The 23,110-nt window shown below is 38.1% G+C and overlaps 1 protein-coding gene across 1 annotated transcript in view; it reads right to left on the bottom strand.

Annotated features, from left to right (window-relative positions):
- Window positions 1-3,369: 3,369 nt before the first annotated feature.
- Window positions 3,370-23,110, bottom strand: part of r-l (rudimentary-like) — a 60,834-nt gene continuing 41,093 nt past the window's right edge. The window contains exons 5-7 of the mRNA XM_067149100.2: window positions 17,164-17,449; window positions 14,623-14,849; window positions 3,370-4,700 (exon numbers count right to left, since the gene is read on the bottom strand). Coding sequence (XP_067005201.1) covers window positions 4,411-4,700; window positions 14,623-14,849; window positions 17,164-17,449 — 803 coding nt within the window. The 3' untranslated portion in view covers window positions 3,370-4,410. The remainder of the gene's footprint in view (window positions 4,701-14,622; window positions 14,850-17,163; window positions 17,450-23,110) is intronic.

Genomic DNA, 23,110 nt, shown 5'->3' with positions numbered 1-23,110 from the left:
TGATTCTTTTTTTTTCTTTTTTTTTTTTTTTTGCAGCTGGGTTAAAGAACATGTTCATTGCACACCACTGGTCAAGACTATGCTGTAGGATTGAATTAAAATGCTCTTGTGAATAATTATGTTGGATAATGTAAATTTTAGACAACTCAAGAGATCACTTGCATCTTCAGTTGAGATTAATTATTCCTAGGGATTTATAGTAAATTAATGAGTATTTGTTGTTCAGATGAGCTAGTTAATTAATTGTTTACATGCTAAAGTCTACACCCAAGAAGAACTACTTTTTTCCATTTTCGGTTTTCTCCTGACGAAGAAAGGCAAGGTACCTTTCGAAACGCGTTGTGTGCGTTTAAATAGATTATTACATGGCATAATCCCAAAATCCTCCTGACATCCATAGAGAGGTAGTGGCAAAATGTGAGACGTACAAGGTGCAAACTTCTCAAGCACATCCTTTACATGGATATCAACCAGAAACCCCACGACTAAAATCAAGGAACATTTTCTCAGAACACCAGAGGCTCTCTTCGGGACACCACAGCATTCCCGAACTGATCTCTGGCGTGCAAGGTTTAACAGCCCTGAGGGATAGCTCACACCCTGTGAAAAACTTCCAGCTGGATACACAGAGAAGTGGACCACATGGAGATCACTAAATAGATTACGATCAGCTGTTACTAAATGCAAGAATAACTTAATGAAATGAGGTTTCCGTACGGAGTCGCCGCTATGTGAAAGTGGCAAAGTGCAGACGTCCTCCCACCTGATCCAATGTAGACAGTGTCCTAAATCATGTACTCTGGAAGACCTGATTTGTGCTACACCAAATGCAATCGATGTTGCTAACTTCTGGGCAGCAATAGTGTCAACGAACTGTCAATTCAATGTTGTATTGTTCATGTATCATGTACATATTATGCCTTATTACCATATTAACTTCAATCATTGTAAGTGCTTTTGACACAAATAAATAAATCCACAGTTCCACAAAAACGTATGTTTCAGGAAACAAGCCAGAAAATTGGTGCTTACTAATAAAGAAAACTGCCAAGAACTTGCATGGTACTTCTCAGAACTTCTTAACTGCCCTGAACCAACTGAAAGATTTCTTGAAGAAGCATCCAGTTTCATTCACCCAGAATCACCTCCACCAAACTAGGAAGAAATTCAAAGCCACATTAAACGACTAAAGAACAACAGAACCTCATGTAAATAAGGACAGATTGGCTATTTTTTAAAATTTTTAAGATTTAAATGTAAGATTGCACTAACATTAACCATTTTTTTCATACAAACTTTTAGACGTGTTTTAACTGAGTAAATTGTCATTTGAGAACTTACAAAAAGTTTCCTCATTTTTATGTAACACTTTGACTAGAGTAATCAGGATCCTGATCTTTGTCCTTTAGGCATGAGATTACAGGTGATGATGCCCATGCAATGGGCGAAACATGTCCCGTTAAATTAGTATGACAAGATGTAAATCTTAATTGTAAGAATCCAATGTGTATTGAATACGTGGATCTCAATAAACTTTTGTAACATTGTTGAATTAGTGAGTTATCTTGGCGAACCAAACTCCCAGATCTCCAAGAATTTCTAGAACTTCTAGAGCTTCCCTCGTTGGAGTGGACGTGGTTCCATGGTGAGGATGAGAGAGGTATTAGAGCAACGCGGGTCATAGCCAGCAACATGACTGAGAAAGGTCATACCCAATCCATTATCTACTGTACTGAGGTGATATGACCTTGAATTTTCACAATAAAACAAACATTTAAAAAAAAGTTTTAAAACTTAATTCAAAGCAAATCCTCTCACTCTCTGTACCACTCCATTTTATGTGCCGTACACGCCCTGCGTACCATCTCATACTCTTCAAGCTTAAAGTGCCTGTTGCAGTACAGTTACAGTACGTACACATTTGTTAATCATTCTTTGTAATTGCTTTATTGTTGGTGTTTTTTTTTTTTTGTGGCTAATAATGGAAAGAAAGAAGGAAAGGAAAAATGGTAAAAAGTTGGTTTGAAACTTCAAGAACCATAGGCATTCAAATTGATGGTGTGCTCTTAAGAGAAAAGTGGGTACAGTGGTGTACATTCTTGCCCTGAAGATTTCGGCATGTCCAATGGCTGGATCGACTGATTTAGGAAAAGGTATAACAAAATAGAGTGTGGGGAATCAAATCCAGTTAGAGAAAAAACTGTGGAAGAGTGGATCAATGGAGATTGCAGGAGTTGACCTACAAAAACAAATCCAAGAACATTTTTAATCTAGACGAAACTGGACTGTTTTTCTGTGTGTTGCCCAGGAAGACATTGGCATTCAAAGGCAATAAATGCCATGGTGATGTTGGGAGCCAATTCTGATGGCTCTGACAAGCTCCACCCCTTTATGATAGAGAAATCTAAAAAGCCTTGTTGCTTCAAGCATGTGTGATCATTACCAACTGCCTATGATGCCAACCATAAAGCTTGGATGATTAGATCTTCAGCAGCAGCTGGTTGCTCTGGATGCAAAAATGAGTGCACAAAATAGGAAGATCCTTTTCATTGACTGTTATCCTGCACATCCCATGGATGTCGATTTGATGAACGTGCAGCTAGAATTTATTTCTAGTAAATGCACAAGCAAGCTGCAGCCTATGGATTAGGGGTTATATACTCCTTTAAGTCACTTAATAGGAAGAACCTGGTGTAGCAAATTGTATTCCTTATGGATGCTGGAAAGGATCCATGGACATTTAAAGATTCAATCCTGGATGTGCTTCACTTCATTGCGAAGTCTTGGAATCCGACTCAGCTGTCAGTGCAGGAAGAAGAAAATGGCCCTTTTCTTGATGTATGGAGAATGTTGCAGTCAACCTGCACTACTGAAGACTTTCTTCGGATGGATGATGCTGTAATAACTGCTGAGGAAAGAGGTGTGGAGGGGTTGGTTGCGGAACAAACAGCAACCAAGTCTCCTGCCAGTGACAAAGACGAGCACAATGAAGTGATGCCTACCAGTGCTGAGACACAAGTGCAACAGAGGAAATTTTACACAGATATCTATCATTTGTGGAGTGGGGAGAGGAGGGGTGAAAATAATTTTAATAACCTTTATGACCTTGAAAAATAGAGAACATTAGAAATAAGTTTTAACAGAGACTGATTCTGGACTGGTAGAAAGCACATGTTAATGTTATAATTAGGTACAATACAGTAGTAGTAATTAAAACGTTCCATCCGCTGAAAGAAAACTGATGGCATCTTAGATAATTCTATAGTCATTCAAAGAAAGCAAGATTAAAAGAATACATTTAAAAATATTTTAACTACCTATCAGTAACCTTCTCCTGGCCAGTGGATTAGAAGAATTACAAAGGTAGCGTAAATATGACAAGTTTATTTATTTGAGGTCATAGGATTAAAATAGGATTGAAATCATCTATAACTGAATAATATGCTATTCTGTAACACCACCTTTTCCAGAGCATTTTTACATATGTAAGTTGTTTCCTATGATTTTAATTTACACTTCTTGAAAAGTGTAAAAGAGGGGTAATACTGTATATAGTTCAACTGCTACATAGAATTAACTGTCTGACCCAAATTAATTATCACATGCCTGTTTCTCATTCAGTTGTTACTCTGTTTAAATAGTTAACAGTTTTTATTCTTAAACCGAATGCTACTTAGATTAGAAGGTTTTAAACGTGTATAATTCTAAGTATAACTACAAGTACATGGTATATTATACAGTAGTAAATGTGTGTTAAAAACACATATCTGTATATCTTGATAAATTTGCTTTTATTATTTCATATGTAGTTTTCAATTTTGTAAATAAGATAACAAGCAATTTTATGATACTGACCTATATTAATTACTTCATCTGAATATTTGTGTATATAAATAAAAGGGCTTAAAATCCTTTTCAGACTGAAGTGTCAGAAGATGTTACTGACACAGAGGAAAATCGTACATTCTGAATAAAAATTTCAAAATAATAAATTTGGTATTTTAAAATGCTATAAATCATCATCATCATCCATTTTCCTTGTCCAGCTCCTGCCAGGTTGGAATGTTCATGGCACCTTTCCATCTTCCTCTATCCAACCACCAACTCTAAATGTGACTTATAGACCTCTTGTGCTGAGACTACTTCTCATTTAGATAGCTGAATACTTTCATTTGAAGCTTATCATTAAATATTTACAAAACAGTACTCAGCTAATTTCATCAGTATGAAATTATGACTCACTGAAATATATCATAAAATTTAGCTTTCAGAGAAAACAATTATAAATCGAGGCAAGGCACTTCAAATTTACTGCAACTGCAACTACATGTACAAATGTTCCAACTCTTTAAACATACAAGTCTCCACTCCACAAACATTCATAATATTCTCTTTACATTTTTCACTTTCCTATATAATCCTTTTCTCATATGCTGCCCACAGCCTATCTCTGTACTCTACAGCAGCCTGTGTAGGATCCTTGGCTTTGGTAATACCTCGTCCAACAACAGCAACATCAGCTCCCAGAGACAGCATCACATGTTCAGGTGAATTATACTGCTGGCCAAGTTTATCTCCACCAGCAACTAACTGTACTCCAGGGGTCAACTGGATCAGTCCAGGAAGAGTGACTGTAGTGGAGGACTGACATACTATTCCCGACACAAAGTCTTCATGAGCGCTTACTAGTTTTAAGGCACCTGGAAATATGAGATGAAAGAACAGGTCAGAACAAATCATTATGAGCTTATGTGAACAGTGTTGTGACTAATTTTCTTCTAGCATGCACACGTAAACCTCTGTACAGTATTTTCAATATCGTGTATATTCACTTAGTATACCATGCAGTGGCCTAGTTATTGCCAGGTGAGACTTTAAAATAAGCTATAACAACAAAATGTACAGCAAAAGTTCTGTGACATTCATAAATGCAATACCTCCAAACTTCCTCTGTGATACAGGAAGAAATATTTTGTGGATCTATAGTGTGAGGAATATGCTACATACAAAGTAACTAGCAACAGCTCATGGGTGGTTTCAGTTAAGTTCATACTCTTCCAGCTGCTACTCAAAAGTAACACCTACATCATTCATGTAACAAGACTTTAACTAGAGATTTGAAGCTGCAGATGGCTTGGGAATCGAGTTTATTTATTGGCTATCTTAAGAACTTTTCTGATAACCAAAGGCCACAACAATGACCATTTGGTCAAGGAGCCAGACAAAACAGTATATACATACTGTATACAGGTGTGTCTCAAATCTTTCGGGTCAAATTGAAACAGGTGATAGTGGGTCCACAACCAATTATATTGAGATAGGGAACCAATGGTCAGAAATGCACATTTAATGTGTTATGGACATACACAGCGCACACCACATAGCAACAATGTAGCTCATAGTAAATGTTCAAAGTGACGACCCCAATCTCAATTCATTCATGGCAATGGCGCATGAAGTTTTGCCACACTCTCTTAAAGATCTCTGGTGTCTGTCGTACCAGGAGACAGGCAGTCTCTCCCATAGCAAGCAGGTCTTCATCCGTTTCTACGGGGGTTTCATACACCAACAACTCGAAAGTTAAAAAATATAAAAAATTGCTTTAGGTCACACTGATGTAGATAGGTCTTATGGCGACGATGGGATAGGAAAGGCCTAGGAGTGGAAAGGAAGCGCCCGTGCCCTTAATTAAAATACAACCCCAACATTTGCCTGGTAGGAAAGACTTGATGTAACCCCAGAGAAGAAAATCCAGAGGTGTGAGATCCAGAGATCGCGCTGGCCATGGGACAGGACCTTCCCTTCTAATCCAACGATGAGAGTACGTGTTGTTCAGGTGCTCACGGACATTGACATCGAAGTGGACTGGTGCATCGTTGCATTGAAACCACATCCTTGTGTGGACAACAAGGTGTACAGTCTCCAGGAACTGTGGCACCACATCTCGCAGGAACACCAGGTAACGTGGACCAGTCAAACAGGGAGGCAACAAATAAGGTCCTATTAGGTGATCTTGGACAATGCCTGCCCATAAGTTGACAGAGAATCGTTGCCGGTGGCCACCGATGTGGGTGGAGTGGGGATTGTCCTCACTCCGGTGTGGAATAATTAATGTAATATATATATATATATATATATATAAGAGTTTTGTCTGTACGTTGCTCAGAATTTAAAAAGGATGGTATTTCTGTATCGGTCGTGTCCATAGAAGCAAGGTTATGCACTTTTAAATTTTCCGTAATTTCTGTCTGTCTGTCTGTATGTATGTATGTACACACATCACGAGAAAACGGCTGAAGAGAATTTAATGAAAATTGCTATGTAGTGTCTGGGTATAAGCCGCTACAATTTAGGACATATATAATTTTATTCACACTGAGAGAAATGGTAGTTTAGGGGAAGGCCTAAAATTTAATTCTCAAATATTTATGTTATTAGTGGTCCTATCTTAATGAAAATCGGTATGCAAAGTCAGAAAATAAGCCGCTACGATCTAGGACATATATAATTTTATTCACGCTGAGAGAAATGGTAGTTTAGGGGAAGGCCTAAAATTTAATTCTCAAATTTTTATGTTATTAGTGGTCCTATCTTAATGAAAATCAGTATGCAAAGTCAGGAAATAAGTCGCTACAACCTAAGCTATAAATAATTTTATTCGCGCTGAGTGGAATGGTAGTTCCGGAGAAGCCTAAAATTTAATTCTCAAATATTTGTGTTATTAGTGACCCTTACAAGTAACTAATCTCATTTTGTTCCGTATTGAAGATACAATAAGTAAACTCTTTCAAGATTAAAATTATTGTGTCCACCTTTTCAATACAAATATATATTTTTAGTGGTTAAATTCTACATGAATGAAACACACCATTTGTACAATAATAATAATTTGTACAATAATTTTAATCTTGAAAGAGTTTACTTATTAGTGACCCTATCGATAAATACTTCATTACTAAAGTTATATAGTATTAAATTTCCGATCATTTATGTCATACATTTCTACCGTACCGGCTATAACAGAGATGTTAATGAATTTGGATTTTTGTTGCTACGTCCATATCAGCGCCAAGTCACGAGAAAATGGGTAAACAGAATTTAATGTAAATCTTTATGTACAGTCAACGCTATAAATAATTTCATAAGACCCCTACTATCACAGAGCCACAAGAAAACTAAATGTGAAGACCTACAATACAGAAAGCTCATAACATTACATTGACCATTGTTTGTTGTGATGTGCTTTGTGTCTTCTGTTGCCAGTCATTTCCGATAGATGGGATTACTGCTGTATACCGAGTATTTTTTTTTAAAATTTGCTTTACGTCGCACCGACACAGATAGGCATTGTGGCGACGATGGGATAGGAAAGGGCTAGGAGTGGAAAGGAAGCAGCCCTGGCACTAATTACGGTACAGCCCCAGCATTTGCTGGTGTGAAAATGGGAGACCACGGAAAACCATCTTCAGGGCTGTCGACAGTGGTTTTCGTACTCACAACCTCCCGGATACAAACCCACAGCTGCGCGCCCCTAACTGCACGGCCAACTCGCCCGGTCGTACAGAGTATAACAGCCTGCCTGAATATTGGCGGGAAGTAGCTGGGGAGTTAGATAACTTTCTTCTTTAGCATGCCATTCCTCTGGTTCATAAATTTTCTGATACTACTGGGACGTAACAAACTGGTTCATCATAGCATTCGAGCTATTCAGTCCCTACCCTGAGGCACTGATTGGATTGAGCAGTGTGTATATTTAATGGAACAACGGCTGTCTGCGGCCTGTTCATTCCAGCACTGGAACTTTGGATTGTTAGATTGGCATCGTAGTACGGTTCGTTAAAAGTGAGAAAATCTGCGGTTTTCCATATGATAACATTGCTTTTAATCCTTACATTCCTACTGACGTTCTGTAATGGCCTAAGTTAACAGTAGTTAGGAAAACAACAAAGACAGTCTTTCTGAGAATCCCGTAGCGAAGCACGGGTACATCGGCTAGTACATGTATATAATTTGGGATCTGAATATTATACGAGGCAGATCATTTAATGGCGTGTCTGTAGGACATGATGCATCTTCTATGGTAAAATGCTTTGAGCGCTTGGCCTCTGTGTTGGCAATACGTGTGTATCGGACTGTACAACGTACTCTTACGCCATCTGTTTGAGAAACTTGGAACTTGTATTGTGTACTGTCTCTGCTCTCCAGAGAGTGTAACGATCAACTGACATTACCGCCTCACGTGGCCTACTACAGAAAGTGACTGTCTATGTTAGAGTTGCTTGCGAGTGGACACTTCTGGTAGCCATGTGTGGCTTCCCAGCTTCTAACACGATGAAACAACCGACCGGCATCAGTTAAAATGAGTATTAAACCCCATCAAGGGATGATTATGTATATCTTTTTAAAATGTTAATCTTTTGAAACTCCTGTAAATATTTAAATGTATTTTAATTCTTCCCTGTGAGTGTTACTAGTCATAGGTCAATCACGGTGAGTTACCTGGATATATCGCATCTATGTAAGCAATCCTTTTATGAATTTCTTCTGTTAATATAATTTTATCTTAACGTGTCGTTTTAATTTATTTGGTATACTTCTTGTGATCCAAATTCTGTCTTGGTATTCGTTGTGGCTCGCCATTTAAGCTTCAGGTGATTGTCATGCAAATGAGATGCCATTGTTTGTCCGGTAACCTTTGAAATTATCCTTCGACTTTCTAAATTTTATATTTACCCATGGATATATTTGTTTTCTGCGTGTTTGGCGCATGTTTCATGGTACTTTTTCCTTGGATGCATGTGTAGTTACTATTTTTACTATATTGTGGGTCGTTTCTGTGTTTATTTTCATTGTGTCATTCTGATCTATGCCTTTACTGGCAGGACCTAGTGTTTACAGTGCACTATGTCTTCTGGTATGGGCTAGAGCAATTTTTGTTACTTTCATAGATCTGTCTCTGTCTTATCCTTGGCTTTGACAATATGAAAGTGACTGAGGTATGAGCGATGCTAGAAATGCCAATCCTTATGCAGCCAGTCCCTGCTATGAATGGTGTGAAAATGTTGCTCATAGGGTCAGTTGGTGTATGCATTTCCGTGAGCTAGGCAGACTGATATGTAATAGCAGCTCTGGCTCGGCGAGGAAAGCAACGGGAAACTACCTCACTCCTCGTTTCCCTAGTACGCCTCTTCAGTGATGCCTAAGCCATCTATGACAGCTGATGGCAGAGCTGTTGAGGATCCCACCAGCGACATCGCTGACGGACTGAACATACATACATACATTCTGATCTGATTTATTCATACATCATTACATTTGTTTTGACTCACTTATGCCTGTGTACTACCTAAGCACTATCACAGTTTAAAAAAAAATTATTATCACTATATTAAATTTCATAAATATTAAATTCACTTTGGTTTTTATATAATTAGGGTTAGGTTTATATATCTTGATTATCACTACGTGTTATTAATTAAATTATACTTCTCGTTAAGTTGGTTTATCCCTACATTATTTTTAAAAATGTAAGATCCTAAAGTGGTAGTTTGGTAACATAATGGGTTTTCATTGAGGGCTTTGGACAGCCCTAGTGTAAGGTATCTGACGTTCGAGATTCTTATCTCTTCTTCACATTGTTGTGTTATCTTATCGCAACTTGGCAGTTATGTAACTGGCTCATTATTGTCTTATCTGGGGATTTTTCTTGTTATTCTTGAGAGGCGTCATTATGTAAGAATGTATTGTGTTCGTCTTGGGGCGAGATTGTGTTTGACTCTCCTGCTGTGTTGACGCCTTAGGTTATTTGTACTGCCTCCTTCTCTAACTTATTGGCTATGGGTTGTAAATTTGTTGATTTTCTTAGCCAATGATTGTGATTTAAGTTTAATTTATTAGAGTATAAATTTTTCTAATTTTGTGCGGGCTTGTGTTAAACATTTTCGGCAGGATATGTTTATGTTTTAATTTCAAATGATGTATTGTGGAACTACGTTAATGTGGGTATTGCGGGTGAATGATCCTTTCACTGGGGACTGTCAGAAGCCTCTCTAAATTATTCAACCCGTTTTCCTTTTTATAAATAATAAACTTTTTATTTAACATTATGTATTCTATTAATCTGTTATGACAACGTAGGTATGGTGCACCATATTAATTGTTGATGAAATAGAATTATTTTAAAACAGTATATTTATTTAGTTACTTTCATATATTCATAAAATTTTATTTATTCAATTACTCTTCTGTTTGCTCAAATTTTAAGGTTTTCTTAATTTTTAACAACATTTTAAAGTTTTCAATTTTATTTTATGTAAATGCCTTAAAACTGATTATATTGTTTTTCTTTATAAATGGGTGTTATTTTTGGTTGTCTCAGTATATCCCAGGGATCTTAGACCTTTATTTTAATATGGGTTGGACCTTGCTTAAATGTTGGTGGCTTATGTTTGGTAAGTTATTCACCTCATTTGGTCTCAGTGCTTGCACACATTCTTTGTGACAGAGGTGTAATACCTGTTCCGCCAGCACTCTCCAAACTATGTCCTTCGAAGTGTGCGTTTCACAGGCAAGTTGACGGGTGCGGCTGCTTATTGTTGGGTGGTTGGCCACACGATCCAACACCATTTCCTCAAAGTCTGGTGTTCGGAAATGTCTTTGGTGGGAACCCTGGCCGGCTCTCTGTCGCGTGAATGACCCTGTCTCTCGTAAAAGTCTTCCAATTAGGATGACGCATGTTGGGAAAATGTTCTCTGTACGTTCGTGCTGCTTTATGGGCACTACATCCTGATGCACTGTACATTTAATGCATGTCTGCCAACTTTCGTAATGAGTAACGTTCCATCTTTGACTACACATCATGCACGGTACACCGTAACACACCCCACCATGGACACATCACAAGCTATCTGATGCAATGGACAACTGACACCAAGGATAATAGTGTGCATGTGGCACAGGTTAATGCGCCGGTGCGATGCATGCGGTTATCACGACACACATGCTATGAACTAAGTTGTGTACAGTACGTCTGTTTGGTGGTCAGGGGTGTATGCTGTTTATCACCCGCTGCCTGTTCCAGTGTACAAGAGACACCCGGGATCTTTGTGAGAGTGTGGCAGAACTGCTTGAGCCGCTGCAATACACGCATTAAGACTAGCGGTTGTCACTTTGAACAATTACTATGAGCTATGCTGTTATTATGCAGTGTATGTCCATAACACAACAAATATGCATTTCCGACCATTGGTTCCCTATCTCAATATACAGTATAACCCCAATTTTGCGTGACCTTGATTTAGCGTAAACCCGCATTTAACGGAAGGAATTTCAAGTCCTTAAAATTATTCCATAAGAGCAATGCCATTTTATAAAATTTAGGAAACTCAATCGTCAAAATCTGACGACACATAAAGGCTGAAGTAAACTATTGCTTAATTTTAATACTAGGTACTGAAATAAAATAAGAATGTGATACTTCTTCTCAAGATACAACGGTGTGCATAACTAATTTCAGAGGTTAGGTTATGTACTTTGGAATCTTGTTAAAGTTCTTAAAGGCTGTTCCCATGTAAATTTATAGTGAAAAGTTTATCATTATTCTGCAGGGAGCTTGAAATATGTTTTCATAATACGTGCGCGGTAAACCTAGGTTAGGTGACGCCGTTTGAAGTAAGAAAATGTAAATGTTTGTCACAAGCCTCTGGATGAGGCTATTACAATTTTTAAGAATGAAACTAAATATGCGTGTTCAAACCATTGGAATTAGAAAATACTGGTACGTGCTAATGAGCAAGCCACTGCTTGGAAAACATCTGTGAAAATGTTTAAAGAAGCCGATTGCTGTTCTGTACCGATTTTAATGCGTTTTTGTGCGGGTTTGGTATCTTTTCCACTTTTATGGAAAATCATGTATAATGGTACAAGAACAACCTTAAACCGAAGTGGTTTTGCATTCATCGACAAAAATCTGTCAAAAGGAAGGGTTAACCATGGGCCCACTATTATCAGGGTCCGCGTCCGTAGCATAATGTTTAGTGTTATTAGCTGCTGTCCTTAGGGGACCGAGTTCTATTTCCTGTACTGCCAGAAATTTATGAATGGCAGGAGGGCTGGTATGTGGTTGAAATGGTACATGCAGGTCACCTCTATTGGAGGTGTACCTGAAAACATTGAAAATAATTGCTAAACCAACTAAGAGACATAGGGAGAGACAAAGTTTTAAGAAGTGTGCAAGTACACTGACCAGCAAAATTTCTAAGGAAAAAGCATGTTAAATTGTGAAACATTATTCACACTGATCATTTTCATTAAAAAATTATGTAAGTAATGTTATCTGTCTGTTATTGCTACCCTTATTTAGATAATTTTTTCATGAAAAATGAAGTAAACGATTGCTTAATTGCCAAATAAAATAAGAATGTGATATTTCTCCTTCTCAAGATGAAAATAAAACAAATGCTTCAAAATTTAACATGCTTTTTTATTCGAAAATTCAAGTGATCCTTACATTTTGCCAGTCAGTGTAAAAGAAGCTACAGACCTGGTTTCATATAGAGGATTATGGAAGCACTTAGTTAATTCGCAGAGGTTTGCAGACTGAATGTTAAAATGATATAGATGTTGATTCCCATGGGGAATCTGAAATATTTGTCTCAAATGAGTAAATTTGATGCCAGGCAGGCATCAATTTTTGGTAATGAGACAAAGTATCTCATAGTGCAATGGCACTGCCGGTGGCTCCAAGTAGCCTACGCAGTGGCCTCCACGGTATGCACTAGCCATGCGTCTTGGTGGGTGTGCTATTTACCAACTGATGAGCCCAACTTAGCACACTGGGACGAAACGCTGGCAACCAGGAATGAGTTAGCTGGAAAATTTATAATGTCCAATAACGAACCATTTATATTAGTATTGAATGCTAAAAGGCGTAACAGTGTACAATGAAGATGCATGTACGAGATAAGGATCCATCATCCAGCAACCACATTTCCTTATGTATGTTCCTTCAGCAATTATTCAGTTGGATTCAGCAAATAGCATTAGGTCTGTCATCTGATGATAGCGCAAAGGAAAAATTTGTTAGGGCATACCCAAGCATTTAATTTGATTAAAGTTATTTATTTATTTATTTATTTTCAAAGAACAGTCCGAGCCAAAGCTAGTTACAGTGCAACACAGGTCTCTTGCTTAGATAACAGGGGCAGTTTAACACAAGAGTAATCTTCAACACAAACCGTACAAAGTTGTAACGACAGTACAGTGTGTAGGATAGATAGGCCTCAATGTTTCATTGCTGTCACTGTGTAAATAATGTATAATAGTACAATTTATGTTCGGTTTTTCTCCAGGTACTCCAGTTTTCCCTGCCATATTTCATTCCAGCAACACTCTCCAATATTTCATTTCACATATTCATTAATCATTACCCCAGGAGTGCGACAGCCGTGGGCAGCCAGCACAATTCCTATCCTCCGCTAGATGGGGGCTTCATTCATTCCATTCCTGACCCAGTCGAATGACTGGAAACAGGCTGTGGATTTTCATTACAGGCAAAGATCTCTGGAAAAGGTGTGCTTTCTACTGAAAGCTTGATTCAAGGTAAACCCCCATTTAAGGTTAAAAGGTCCCTGTAAAAAATTTTAAATAGGGATTCTACTGTAATCGGTTGTGGACCCAATATCACCTGTTTGAATTTGACCCAAAAGGTCTGAGACACCCCATATATAATGTAAACAATAACCCTTCCTTTAACTTTTTATATTTCAAATATTACAATCATGGCTATTCCAAATGTGCCCTGTTTCTCTGCAATGCATACTTTTTGCAGAGTCGTTGCCTTCTCCTTTTTATTCTTCTTACTCTTCTTCTACCTGTCCTTTCTCCAGTTACACAGGTTTGGCAGCAGATGTAGATTAAGCCCAGTTTACGCCCAGATGCCTTTCCTGATGCCAACTCTATGCAGTGGCATGTATTCGTTATTGTATTTTTTTGCGGTGCCTGGTAGTGCAGTGTATTGTATGTGGATGGTGGATGAAGATATGTGTATTAATATGAACACAAACACCCAGTCCCCAACCCAGAGGAATTAACCAGGCACAGCTAAAATCACTGAACCGGACAGGAATCAAACCTGGGTCCTCGGAACCAAAAACCACTACGCTAACCAATCAGCCAGAGTCAGGCAAACAAAAACAACCAGGCCCGAGCCACAGGAATTAACTAGATGCTGCTAAAATACCTGATCCAGCTAGGTAACAAATCTAAAATTCTCTGACTGAAAGGCCAAAACATTGACCATTTAGTCAAAAAGCCAAACAAAACAGTATATAAATATACACACAATAACCCTAACTTTTAACATTCAAACCATTTATAAATCATAATATGACTATGAAGATATAAGACATCAAAACACCGAAATGTAATTTAAATTATCTCAATATAGAGAGTACTTTCACTTACTAGTTTATTCCCAAGTTTGTCCAATGTCAAATGTACACACGAAAAAAGAAAATCACACACAGCTGTCTTAGCCAGAGTGAACAATTTATTTTTCATTGAGTTTTCTTACAAAAGATATTTTATAACATAGTAATTAAAAATTCTGATACTACACCTTACCCTTTATATATTCTGGGGAACACAAATTTCCTTTGGAGCTCATTTCCACAACAAGAAAACAACCACGTATTGGTTTGTTGGGAATATCCAGAATAGCTGACTTTAAACCATCCAAAATGCCATCTCCAGGTATAGGGTGTACTGTTACAAGGTCTGCCCACGAAGAAATACGATGATATCCTCGGGAATACTGCATAGATGCTATGTGTCCAATATCAGCAAATTTCCTATAAATACCAACAGGCAAAATGTAAATCGTCAATAAAGATTTTATCCTATTATTAATTTACCAAGTCTTCACATACTAAAAAAAAATTTAAGTAAGAGCTGGCAAATATACTCCTTTCAAATGTTGAAAAACAAAATTATCACAGCGAAAGAAATATTATAAGTATTTCTGAGTAGTATTAAGATTAGGTGAATGGATATTTACTACTCTCAGATGAATTACATGTGTGGTAAAGATTGTTCCACAGCTGTATCAAGTCCCAAAATCAAGTGTCCCTCACAATTCATGCACTCTTATGTTCTACTAACATTATCATTAGGCTGAAAACCATTCTACTTCACTGAGCTGAGGTTGTGTAGCTATATACAGTCGAAACTGGTTAAGACGTCCTTCTCTAGCGCGTTTCCCTGGTTATTACGCCATTATTACAAAGTCCCAGGACATGTCCTATTAAATACATGTTAAAGAAACCTGGATAGCACATTTATGTCACTCTTTAGTACATTTGTAACTCCCACCATAAGAAATTTAAATTAGCATTCCCGGCCACGTTGCGCGCATGGTTGGTAGAGAACTTATGTTCACGGCCCCGGAGCACAGTTGCGTGTCGGCCTACAGCTGCAGGGAGCACCAGTCCCAAGCCAGACTTATTCTCTTTGCGTTTGACGTGTTGGTGCTTAATTTTACGTTCGCGAGGCCTCTTTCAGACGCGCGGGTTTGACCCGCTTCCACGCTTAGCCGCCGGTCCACCTAGGCGGAACTAATTTTTCAAATAGAATCTTTCAGATGACGCGGATCAACTGTGCTTGCAACATCAGTACTGTGACCTGTATCAGAACCCGATAGTGTACCTGTAAGAAAGTACAAAAGGATTTAGACCAAAAAAAAGGCAATCTCTCACCCATTTGACATATTTATTTTTCATTTTCAATTTAAAAGTTATTCGTGTGCTTTTTTCTTTTCCTGTGTGATTTACAGCGGTTGTCATGAAACCCGAAATAGACATTGAAAACTTAGTAACTTTAATGTCGGAAATACCAGTGGTCTCATTGTGTTTGGGGAAAGCATGATATCATTTAGATCTGTTATTGAGAGAGTATCCTCAAAATTGTACCCATCTCCTTCTCTAACAAAATGTGAAGGACACAGCATACTTGAACTATTTTTGTATTTTCTTAAGTGTAGAAGGTAAACGAAGACAACGATGGTCCATGTTTATTACCTACACTGAAAAGAGTGTTGAAAAGGATCCGCTGGAAAGCGTGAGGAGTTTTGCACCACTCGACCTGCTGTGTGGGTACACCCATGCTTACACACGGGCGCATTTTAGTCCCATGCCATATGAAAGAGGCCTGAGTAACTTGTGTAACAATGTACTAGTTAAGATAATTAAATACAACTCCCCACTTAATATTAACATCAGAATCATACATTTAGTTCATTAAATCAGAATGAGGGAGAAATATGAGCAGTGAAGAGTGAAGAAAGTCTAATATTGGTTGGGTAACAATGGTGTGTGAATTTAATGCCAAGAGGTTTTTTAAGAAAAAAAGAAATTAAGCCAACTTTGTACTGCCCAGCCAGCACCGTGGTGTAGGGGTAGTGTGCCTGACTCTTACCCGGAGGCCCTGGGTTCAATTCCCAGCCTGGATCTGAGGGCTGGTTTGAGGTCCACTCAGCATACGTGATTACAATCGAGGAGCTATCTGACAGTGAGATTGTGGCCCCGGTCTAGAGAGCCAAGAATAACAGCCGTGAGGACTCATCATGATGACCACACGACCCCTCGTAATCTGCAGGCCTTCGGGCTGAGCAGCTATCCCTAGGTAGGCCAAGGCTTTTCGGGGCTGTTGCGCCATGGGGCAACTATCTGTAACGTCAGCACTAAGTAGGATAAGATTAGTTAGCTGTATCCCCAGCTGTCTTTCTCCCAGCAATTAACCTGAATACCAGGGCCATGTACTTCTCCAGAAATACCAAGAGTGTTATACAATAAATGAAGGGTCAGGGGAAAAAAGCAGGAGAGTCAATATTTGTACAACTTGAGAAAAAGCAACTTTTGTGCTGGACTTCCCTAGTTCTTTCCCCTAACAGCGAAACTTTAGGTGCTAATTTCTCCTGACTCGCCCGCTTTTTTTCCATTTCCGACCTCTCAATAGAAGCGCATGACCACTCTGAAGCAGACTGTAACAATATCTCAATTTTGATGAAAAAGTGACTTACCTGGTTTTCCCCCCCGACCCATATTTAATGTGGAAGAGCTGTTAAATAAATTAAATTAAACTGGGATTTCAAATATGCATTAGCCATACCTGTCTTCCATGATAAGAAAATCATTGTTGTTAGATATATCAACAAGCTTTTCAGTAAACTCAGGACTGAAATCTTCAATAATATCTGAATGTATTTTCAGCATGCAGATATATGGACCAAGAGTTGTTGCCAAGTTCAAAATTTCTTTGACTGTTGTTTCATCAGCTGATAAACAGAGATTTGTGCGTTTCTTTGACATTAAATGCAGAAGCCTTGAAGATAATGGACTTTTTGCTTCAGCAGCACGTTGAACAAAATTCATAGTTAAACGTCTATTGCTTGAAACTAAAAAAGAAAAAGAAATATAGATTAATGTGATTTAAGGAGCATTTTGTTGCTAAGTCAAGCAGATGATACATAGAGAGATTAGAAAGCAATCTTCAGAAAAGGCATTTTTCCCTGGACAATATGAACTATCCCACTTAATCCCGTGAACCTGTTTTAAAAGTTCCTTAACAGTTCAATATAATTAAACAACTGGTTTATGAATTCATGATGCCTTTAACAAAAATAACAAAATATAAAACAGGAACAGGCATAACAAGCCATAAGAAAAATATAATATGATATATGTATAATACAATACTGAATGCATAATACACCTTACCTCTTCAATAGCCATCAATCTTAACAGATGAAGACATAGGGCCGATTGCAGAAATGGTGTTTAGACAATGTCTACGGTTAAACAATGCCTAAGTATGGCTGACGCATTGCAGAGACGTTATTTATCACTTAGACACTGTCTAAAACCAATGTTCAACCGGCCAGATTTAAACACTGCCAAGAACACTGTTTAACCTCAAATGAGAAGAGTGAATCACAATCAGGAGGTTATGTACCATGAAACATGTAATTTGTATTATCATATTGAGACGATTCCGGGAAGAAAGGTTAGTCTGACGGCCTCTCTGTGGGTCGCCTGTTGCGAAATAGCAGCAATTCATTTGAAATATACGGGGAGGTAGAGCTTAAAATAAGATTTCGCTTTTCAAGAGACTTGTTTCTTGAGGCTGACAGAGGGACAGTCTGGTAACTGTCAACTTGAATACAATTCTTGGCAAATGATATATTTTATTATACCTAATGGGGTAATTTCCATGGAATTATAGGTCACTTCGTGTACATACATGGCAGAATTACTTGTCCCAATTGTCAGAGGGCTGTCACATACATCAACCGGGAAGGATTCACTTATATTTACTGCCAAGTAAGCACACATAATACTAAAGAAAAAAAAAAAAGGTTGTATGTGGTTTTCGTATATATAATCATCGCGCTAATTCAGGTAAGTTTTTGGCAACTATGAGATAGGAAAAGGCAAGTGGTGATGATGATGGTTGAGGAGGACTGGGGAAGAAGAGACGTGGTCATAATAACAGCCCTAGTATTTGCCTAGTGTAAAAATAGGGAAACTACGGAAAACAATCTTCAGGGCTGCTGATGATGTGTTTCAAACCTACGATCTCCAGAATGCAAACTACATCTATATGGCACTTACAACACATTCTGTTACATATTACTATTGTTTCATCTTCCCTTTGTCGAAGCTACTTACGAGTAAATTACACTCACCGTAACAATGCTATAATGAAAGCTACATTTCTCCGTGCGGTGGCGTGTCGCTTTAGTGTCGATAATATTATGAGATTTAATTTCCACCGAAAGCGATATTCTTATCTGTGGGCAGGTCATGCTCATGCTTAGCCATATTTAAGTAATGTGTAGGAAGACAAACAGCTGACTGGCGTTCGGCGCGGGCACCGACGAATTTCATTGGTTGCGACAAGCAAAGAGTTGCATGAAAGATACTTCTACCTCCATTTTCAAACCAATATTGAAACTTTAAACATTGTCTAGTTAAACACTGGCTCAACATTGTTTGTGCAATGGAAGATCATGCTCAATTTAGACGTCGTTTAGGTAGACGTTGTCTAAGGCCTAAAACTAGTTATCATTTCTGCAATCGGCCTACAAAATTCTGCCACGACACAAGTGCCTTAATATGCCAGAAAATCTACTCAGAATGGTCTGTAATATTTCACTCTTTAAATGCAAACTCATGACTGGATTAAAAATTATAACATTGTCCTTAAAGTGAGTACCTGATCAACTGTACTACACAGGTTATTGGACCCGTTATCACAGAAGTTTACAGCAGATGAAATGTAGCAATATTTTTTCCTTCACAGTATCATACGGCATTTCAATATGAATGAGTTATTTTTCTACTTATGTTAAAAAATTCCTTCCTAGGAAATTCAAAGCCAGATTTCCTGCTGGAAAATGCCGTCCCCAATACTATCACTTGGAGACACAACATAATGGTCAGATATATAGGGAGAACAAGAGGAATACGAAAAGGAACACAATGACAGATCAGTGTGGGAAGAGGGAGTGACAGAAAGAGACAAGGACAAACATGAACACACAAACAGAGGACAAGGATAATCTGCACATGTTCAAAAACTGCTATCTTCAAATCGATACGCTCTCTCCTCATCAAACCCAGTTCTACATTCATCTCTTCTCAGCCCCCTGATGAGCGTGTTTCCGCTTCCCTGCTTCATCAGGAGGGTGGGAAACAACACTCATTGAGTGGCCATCTAGACAGGTCTTCAATGTTGATGTGGGAAGTGTACGATGAGCAGAAAGGCTGATAAATACAGGAAGAGGGGAAAAAATATAACATATAGATAAGTACAGGTGATAAAAGATCAGGAACACAGCAAAAAAAGCACCAAAGGAGAAATGGATCCCAACAGAATGAAGACCTGTCAAAATGGCCTCATTGAGTGTTGATGCCCACCCTCCTCAAGAAGCTGTGAAGCAGAAACAAGCTCATAGGCAGCTGATAAGTGGATCTAGATGAACTGGGATTGATGAGGAGAGAGCCTGGTCTATTCGTAGACAACAGTTTGTTAATGTTAAGATTTAGAGACTGTCCTTGTTCTTTTGAGTTTTCATGTTTGTCCTTGTCTTCTCTTTCTGTCACTCCCTCTTCCCACAACGATCTACCATTGTTTGCCCTATCGTGTGTTCCTTTTCTTGTCTCTCTCTCTTTAATATTTGATTTGACACTTGTTTGTTTCTTTCCAACACTAGCAAAAAAAAAATAGTTTATTCTTCTAAATGAGGTGCTCAAGTTTTTTTCGGATTGTCATGAAATTCAATAGCTTTTACCCATTCTATTACAGGAAAGTAAACTCTTTCATACATCCCAAATTTAATTATTAACAATACATCACAATTATCACGTCAACACAAGAACAACTCGACCAATGACCACAACTTTTAATGGAAATATTGTGTGTGTTCAATAATGTTATCTTCCTTAATTTAACAGAACAAAAAAGCAACTGAGCTCCCAACATTTTAAGAACATTCTTCATATTATATGATGTATTTTAACTTGATGTTTTTGGCATCCCCAAACATATTTTAATGTGTATCAATTTGTGACCTTGTATACTTTACTTACAAGAATTTTTGGCTGATGATGTCCTAAAAGAAGGATGAAACATGTCCCAAAACTTGTTAATGTCATTCTAATTAAACACAATTTTTAGTATTGTAAAAGTGGAATCTTTGTAGCCTTAAAGAGTATACTATCGACAATACGGGCTTTGCAATGAAATTCATTTTATGCAATACATCCCAAATCTTCAAGTTGTCAAAGGTGTTTAGACAGCCTGATAACCCTGCTATTAGCAGCCCTGAAGATAGTTTCCACATTTCTGTACCGGGCAAATGATGCAGCTCTACCTTATAGTCGAGTCGCCCACTGCCCAGCCGCGACAGATTGTGATGTAAAGGAGAGGAGACAAGAGTACTTACAACCTGTGGCAATTTGAAACTGTAGATGTAACCTTGAAAACACTATTATGAATCACAATATGCCATATGATTGTAATATTAAATCAATTAAACCAGCACTCTTCGTCGATTTGATGTTATTGTTTTAATTAAGTTATTTTACTGAAAAAGAAAAAACAACCTACAGTTCTGCTAGCAGCAGAATAACTGTCACGGTTTGCAATGACTGGTGTGATTGGTACACCAGCTGTAAGATATAACAGCTAGCATCAATCACCATTCCTGTCACCATGGATCCCGTCTACTAGTGGTGTGGTGATGCCACTTGTTTGGAGAGAAGCACATAGCCTTAGATGTTCTCTAACCTGCATTAAGTGCAGGTGTTCACGGCGTGTGTAAGCCATTTTATTGTTAAGGTGACATGGCCAGTGGCTCATCAGAAACATTAAAAAAAATATATAAGCTGTCGTTATATACTGACTACTTGGATATTTTGAGAAAGAGCATGTTACAAAAGTGGTAGATCGAGTTTGTGACACTTTAATAGTAAGTAAGATAAGTGTGAAAAAAGAAAAGTGTCGAGTGGATCTTAATATACCTTCTGAAGTAATCGAAACCGACTTTCAACCTATTAGGTCGTGTTACGTACATTTAGTACGTGTTGAAGAGATGTTAAGTACAGAACAAAAATGGCCAACCGGACACCAGTGGGATCTGAACCCACAACCTCCCGATTTAGCATTGGTTGCTCTACCAATTGAGCTATGGTGGCCTAGGCCATCTTTGTTCTGTTGGAAAGGATCTAAGCACAGGTCTGGCACTACTGACATCACACTGTAGAGTGCGTTTAAGTCGCCCGTTGAGGGCCAAGTCAATGAATATTGAATTTTAACAAACGCATTGTAATCGAAACCGACTTAGGTCGTGCCATCAACTAGACAGTTTCAAACTCCAACCTTACCACACTTTACACTCATTTGACATTGTTATCATGTATCCTGGTAACAATATTCAGATGTGGACCAGATATGTGGATGATACATTTATCATCCTAGATGAACGCTCCACCGATGCACCGACGACGCTCATAAATCTCTATAACATTGATCCTAACATTAACTTTACATAAGAATCAGAAATTAATGGCTACATCAATTTTTATTTATTTAACAATCACCAGACTTTCCTCTTCTTTCTTATATAGAATTTTCAGGAAACCCACCCAAACAGCAATGACAATTAAACAAGACTCAATGCATCCTCAGACTAAAAAACGCGCCACTTGCAATAGCTTAGTGGACCGCGCATTTAAAGTCCCCGTGTCTGAAACGGATCTGAGTAGGGAATTGAATACCATTCGTGCTATAGCTAAGTTCAATGGTTATAATAACACTTTTATTGAACGCATCATCAATAAATTTAAGCATCGCTCAAAATCAAATTTAATAAAGTATAAATCAAAACCAAAATTGTTTTCGACTTTCACTTTTGGTAAAACAATATATAACATCACCAATATATTTAAGAAGCATAATGTTAACATCTCTTTCAGAACTAACAATAGAAATTCGGACATTCTACACAATTCCAGCAGGATTAATAGTTCTAACCCTTTCTAAAAATCAGGTGTATACAGATTTCGATGCAATGACTGTAGCAGCTCATATATTGGGCAAACTGGCCGTAGCATAAAAATTAGGTACACGGAACATACGAACGCAATTAGATATAATAGATTTTCCGTGGTAGGCCAGCATATTCACGACGCTAAGCACAAATTTTACGGAATTGACCAGGATATTGAGATCCTTGACACACTTAGCAAGGGCCCTCTTTTAGATACTAACGAAAGCTGCTACATTCACTTAGACCAATTATTTTAATTCAAACTGTAATTTAAATGACATCTCTGAGAGACCAAAAATCCTGTTTGATGTTCTCATTGCAGTGTTTAATTTGTTCAAAATTCTGGAAAATAGCTCAGTCTTTCAGATAGTACAAAGCTCTTTGACGCGATATTTCCTCCTATCTCCAAAACCCGCTGATCCCGCCCCGTTTACCACCCCTCCCCCTCCTCCTACCTAACACTCCTCCCTCTCCCCTCCCTTCCCCAGCCAGTCTACACGTTTC

This window comes from Anabrus simplex, chromosome 6, assembly GCF_040414725.1.
Source record: "Anabrus simplex isolate iqAnaSimp1 chromosome 6, ASM4041472v1, whole genome shotgun sequence".
NCBI lineage: Eukaryota > Metazoa > Arthropoda > Insecta > Orthoptera > Tettigoniidae > Anabrus > Anabrus simplex.
Note: the sequence above shows the minus strand (reverse complement) of the source record. Positions and strands in the feature narration are given on the sequence as shown.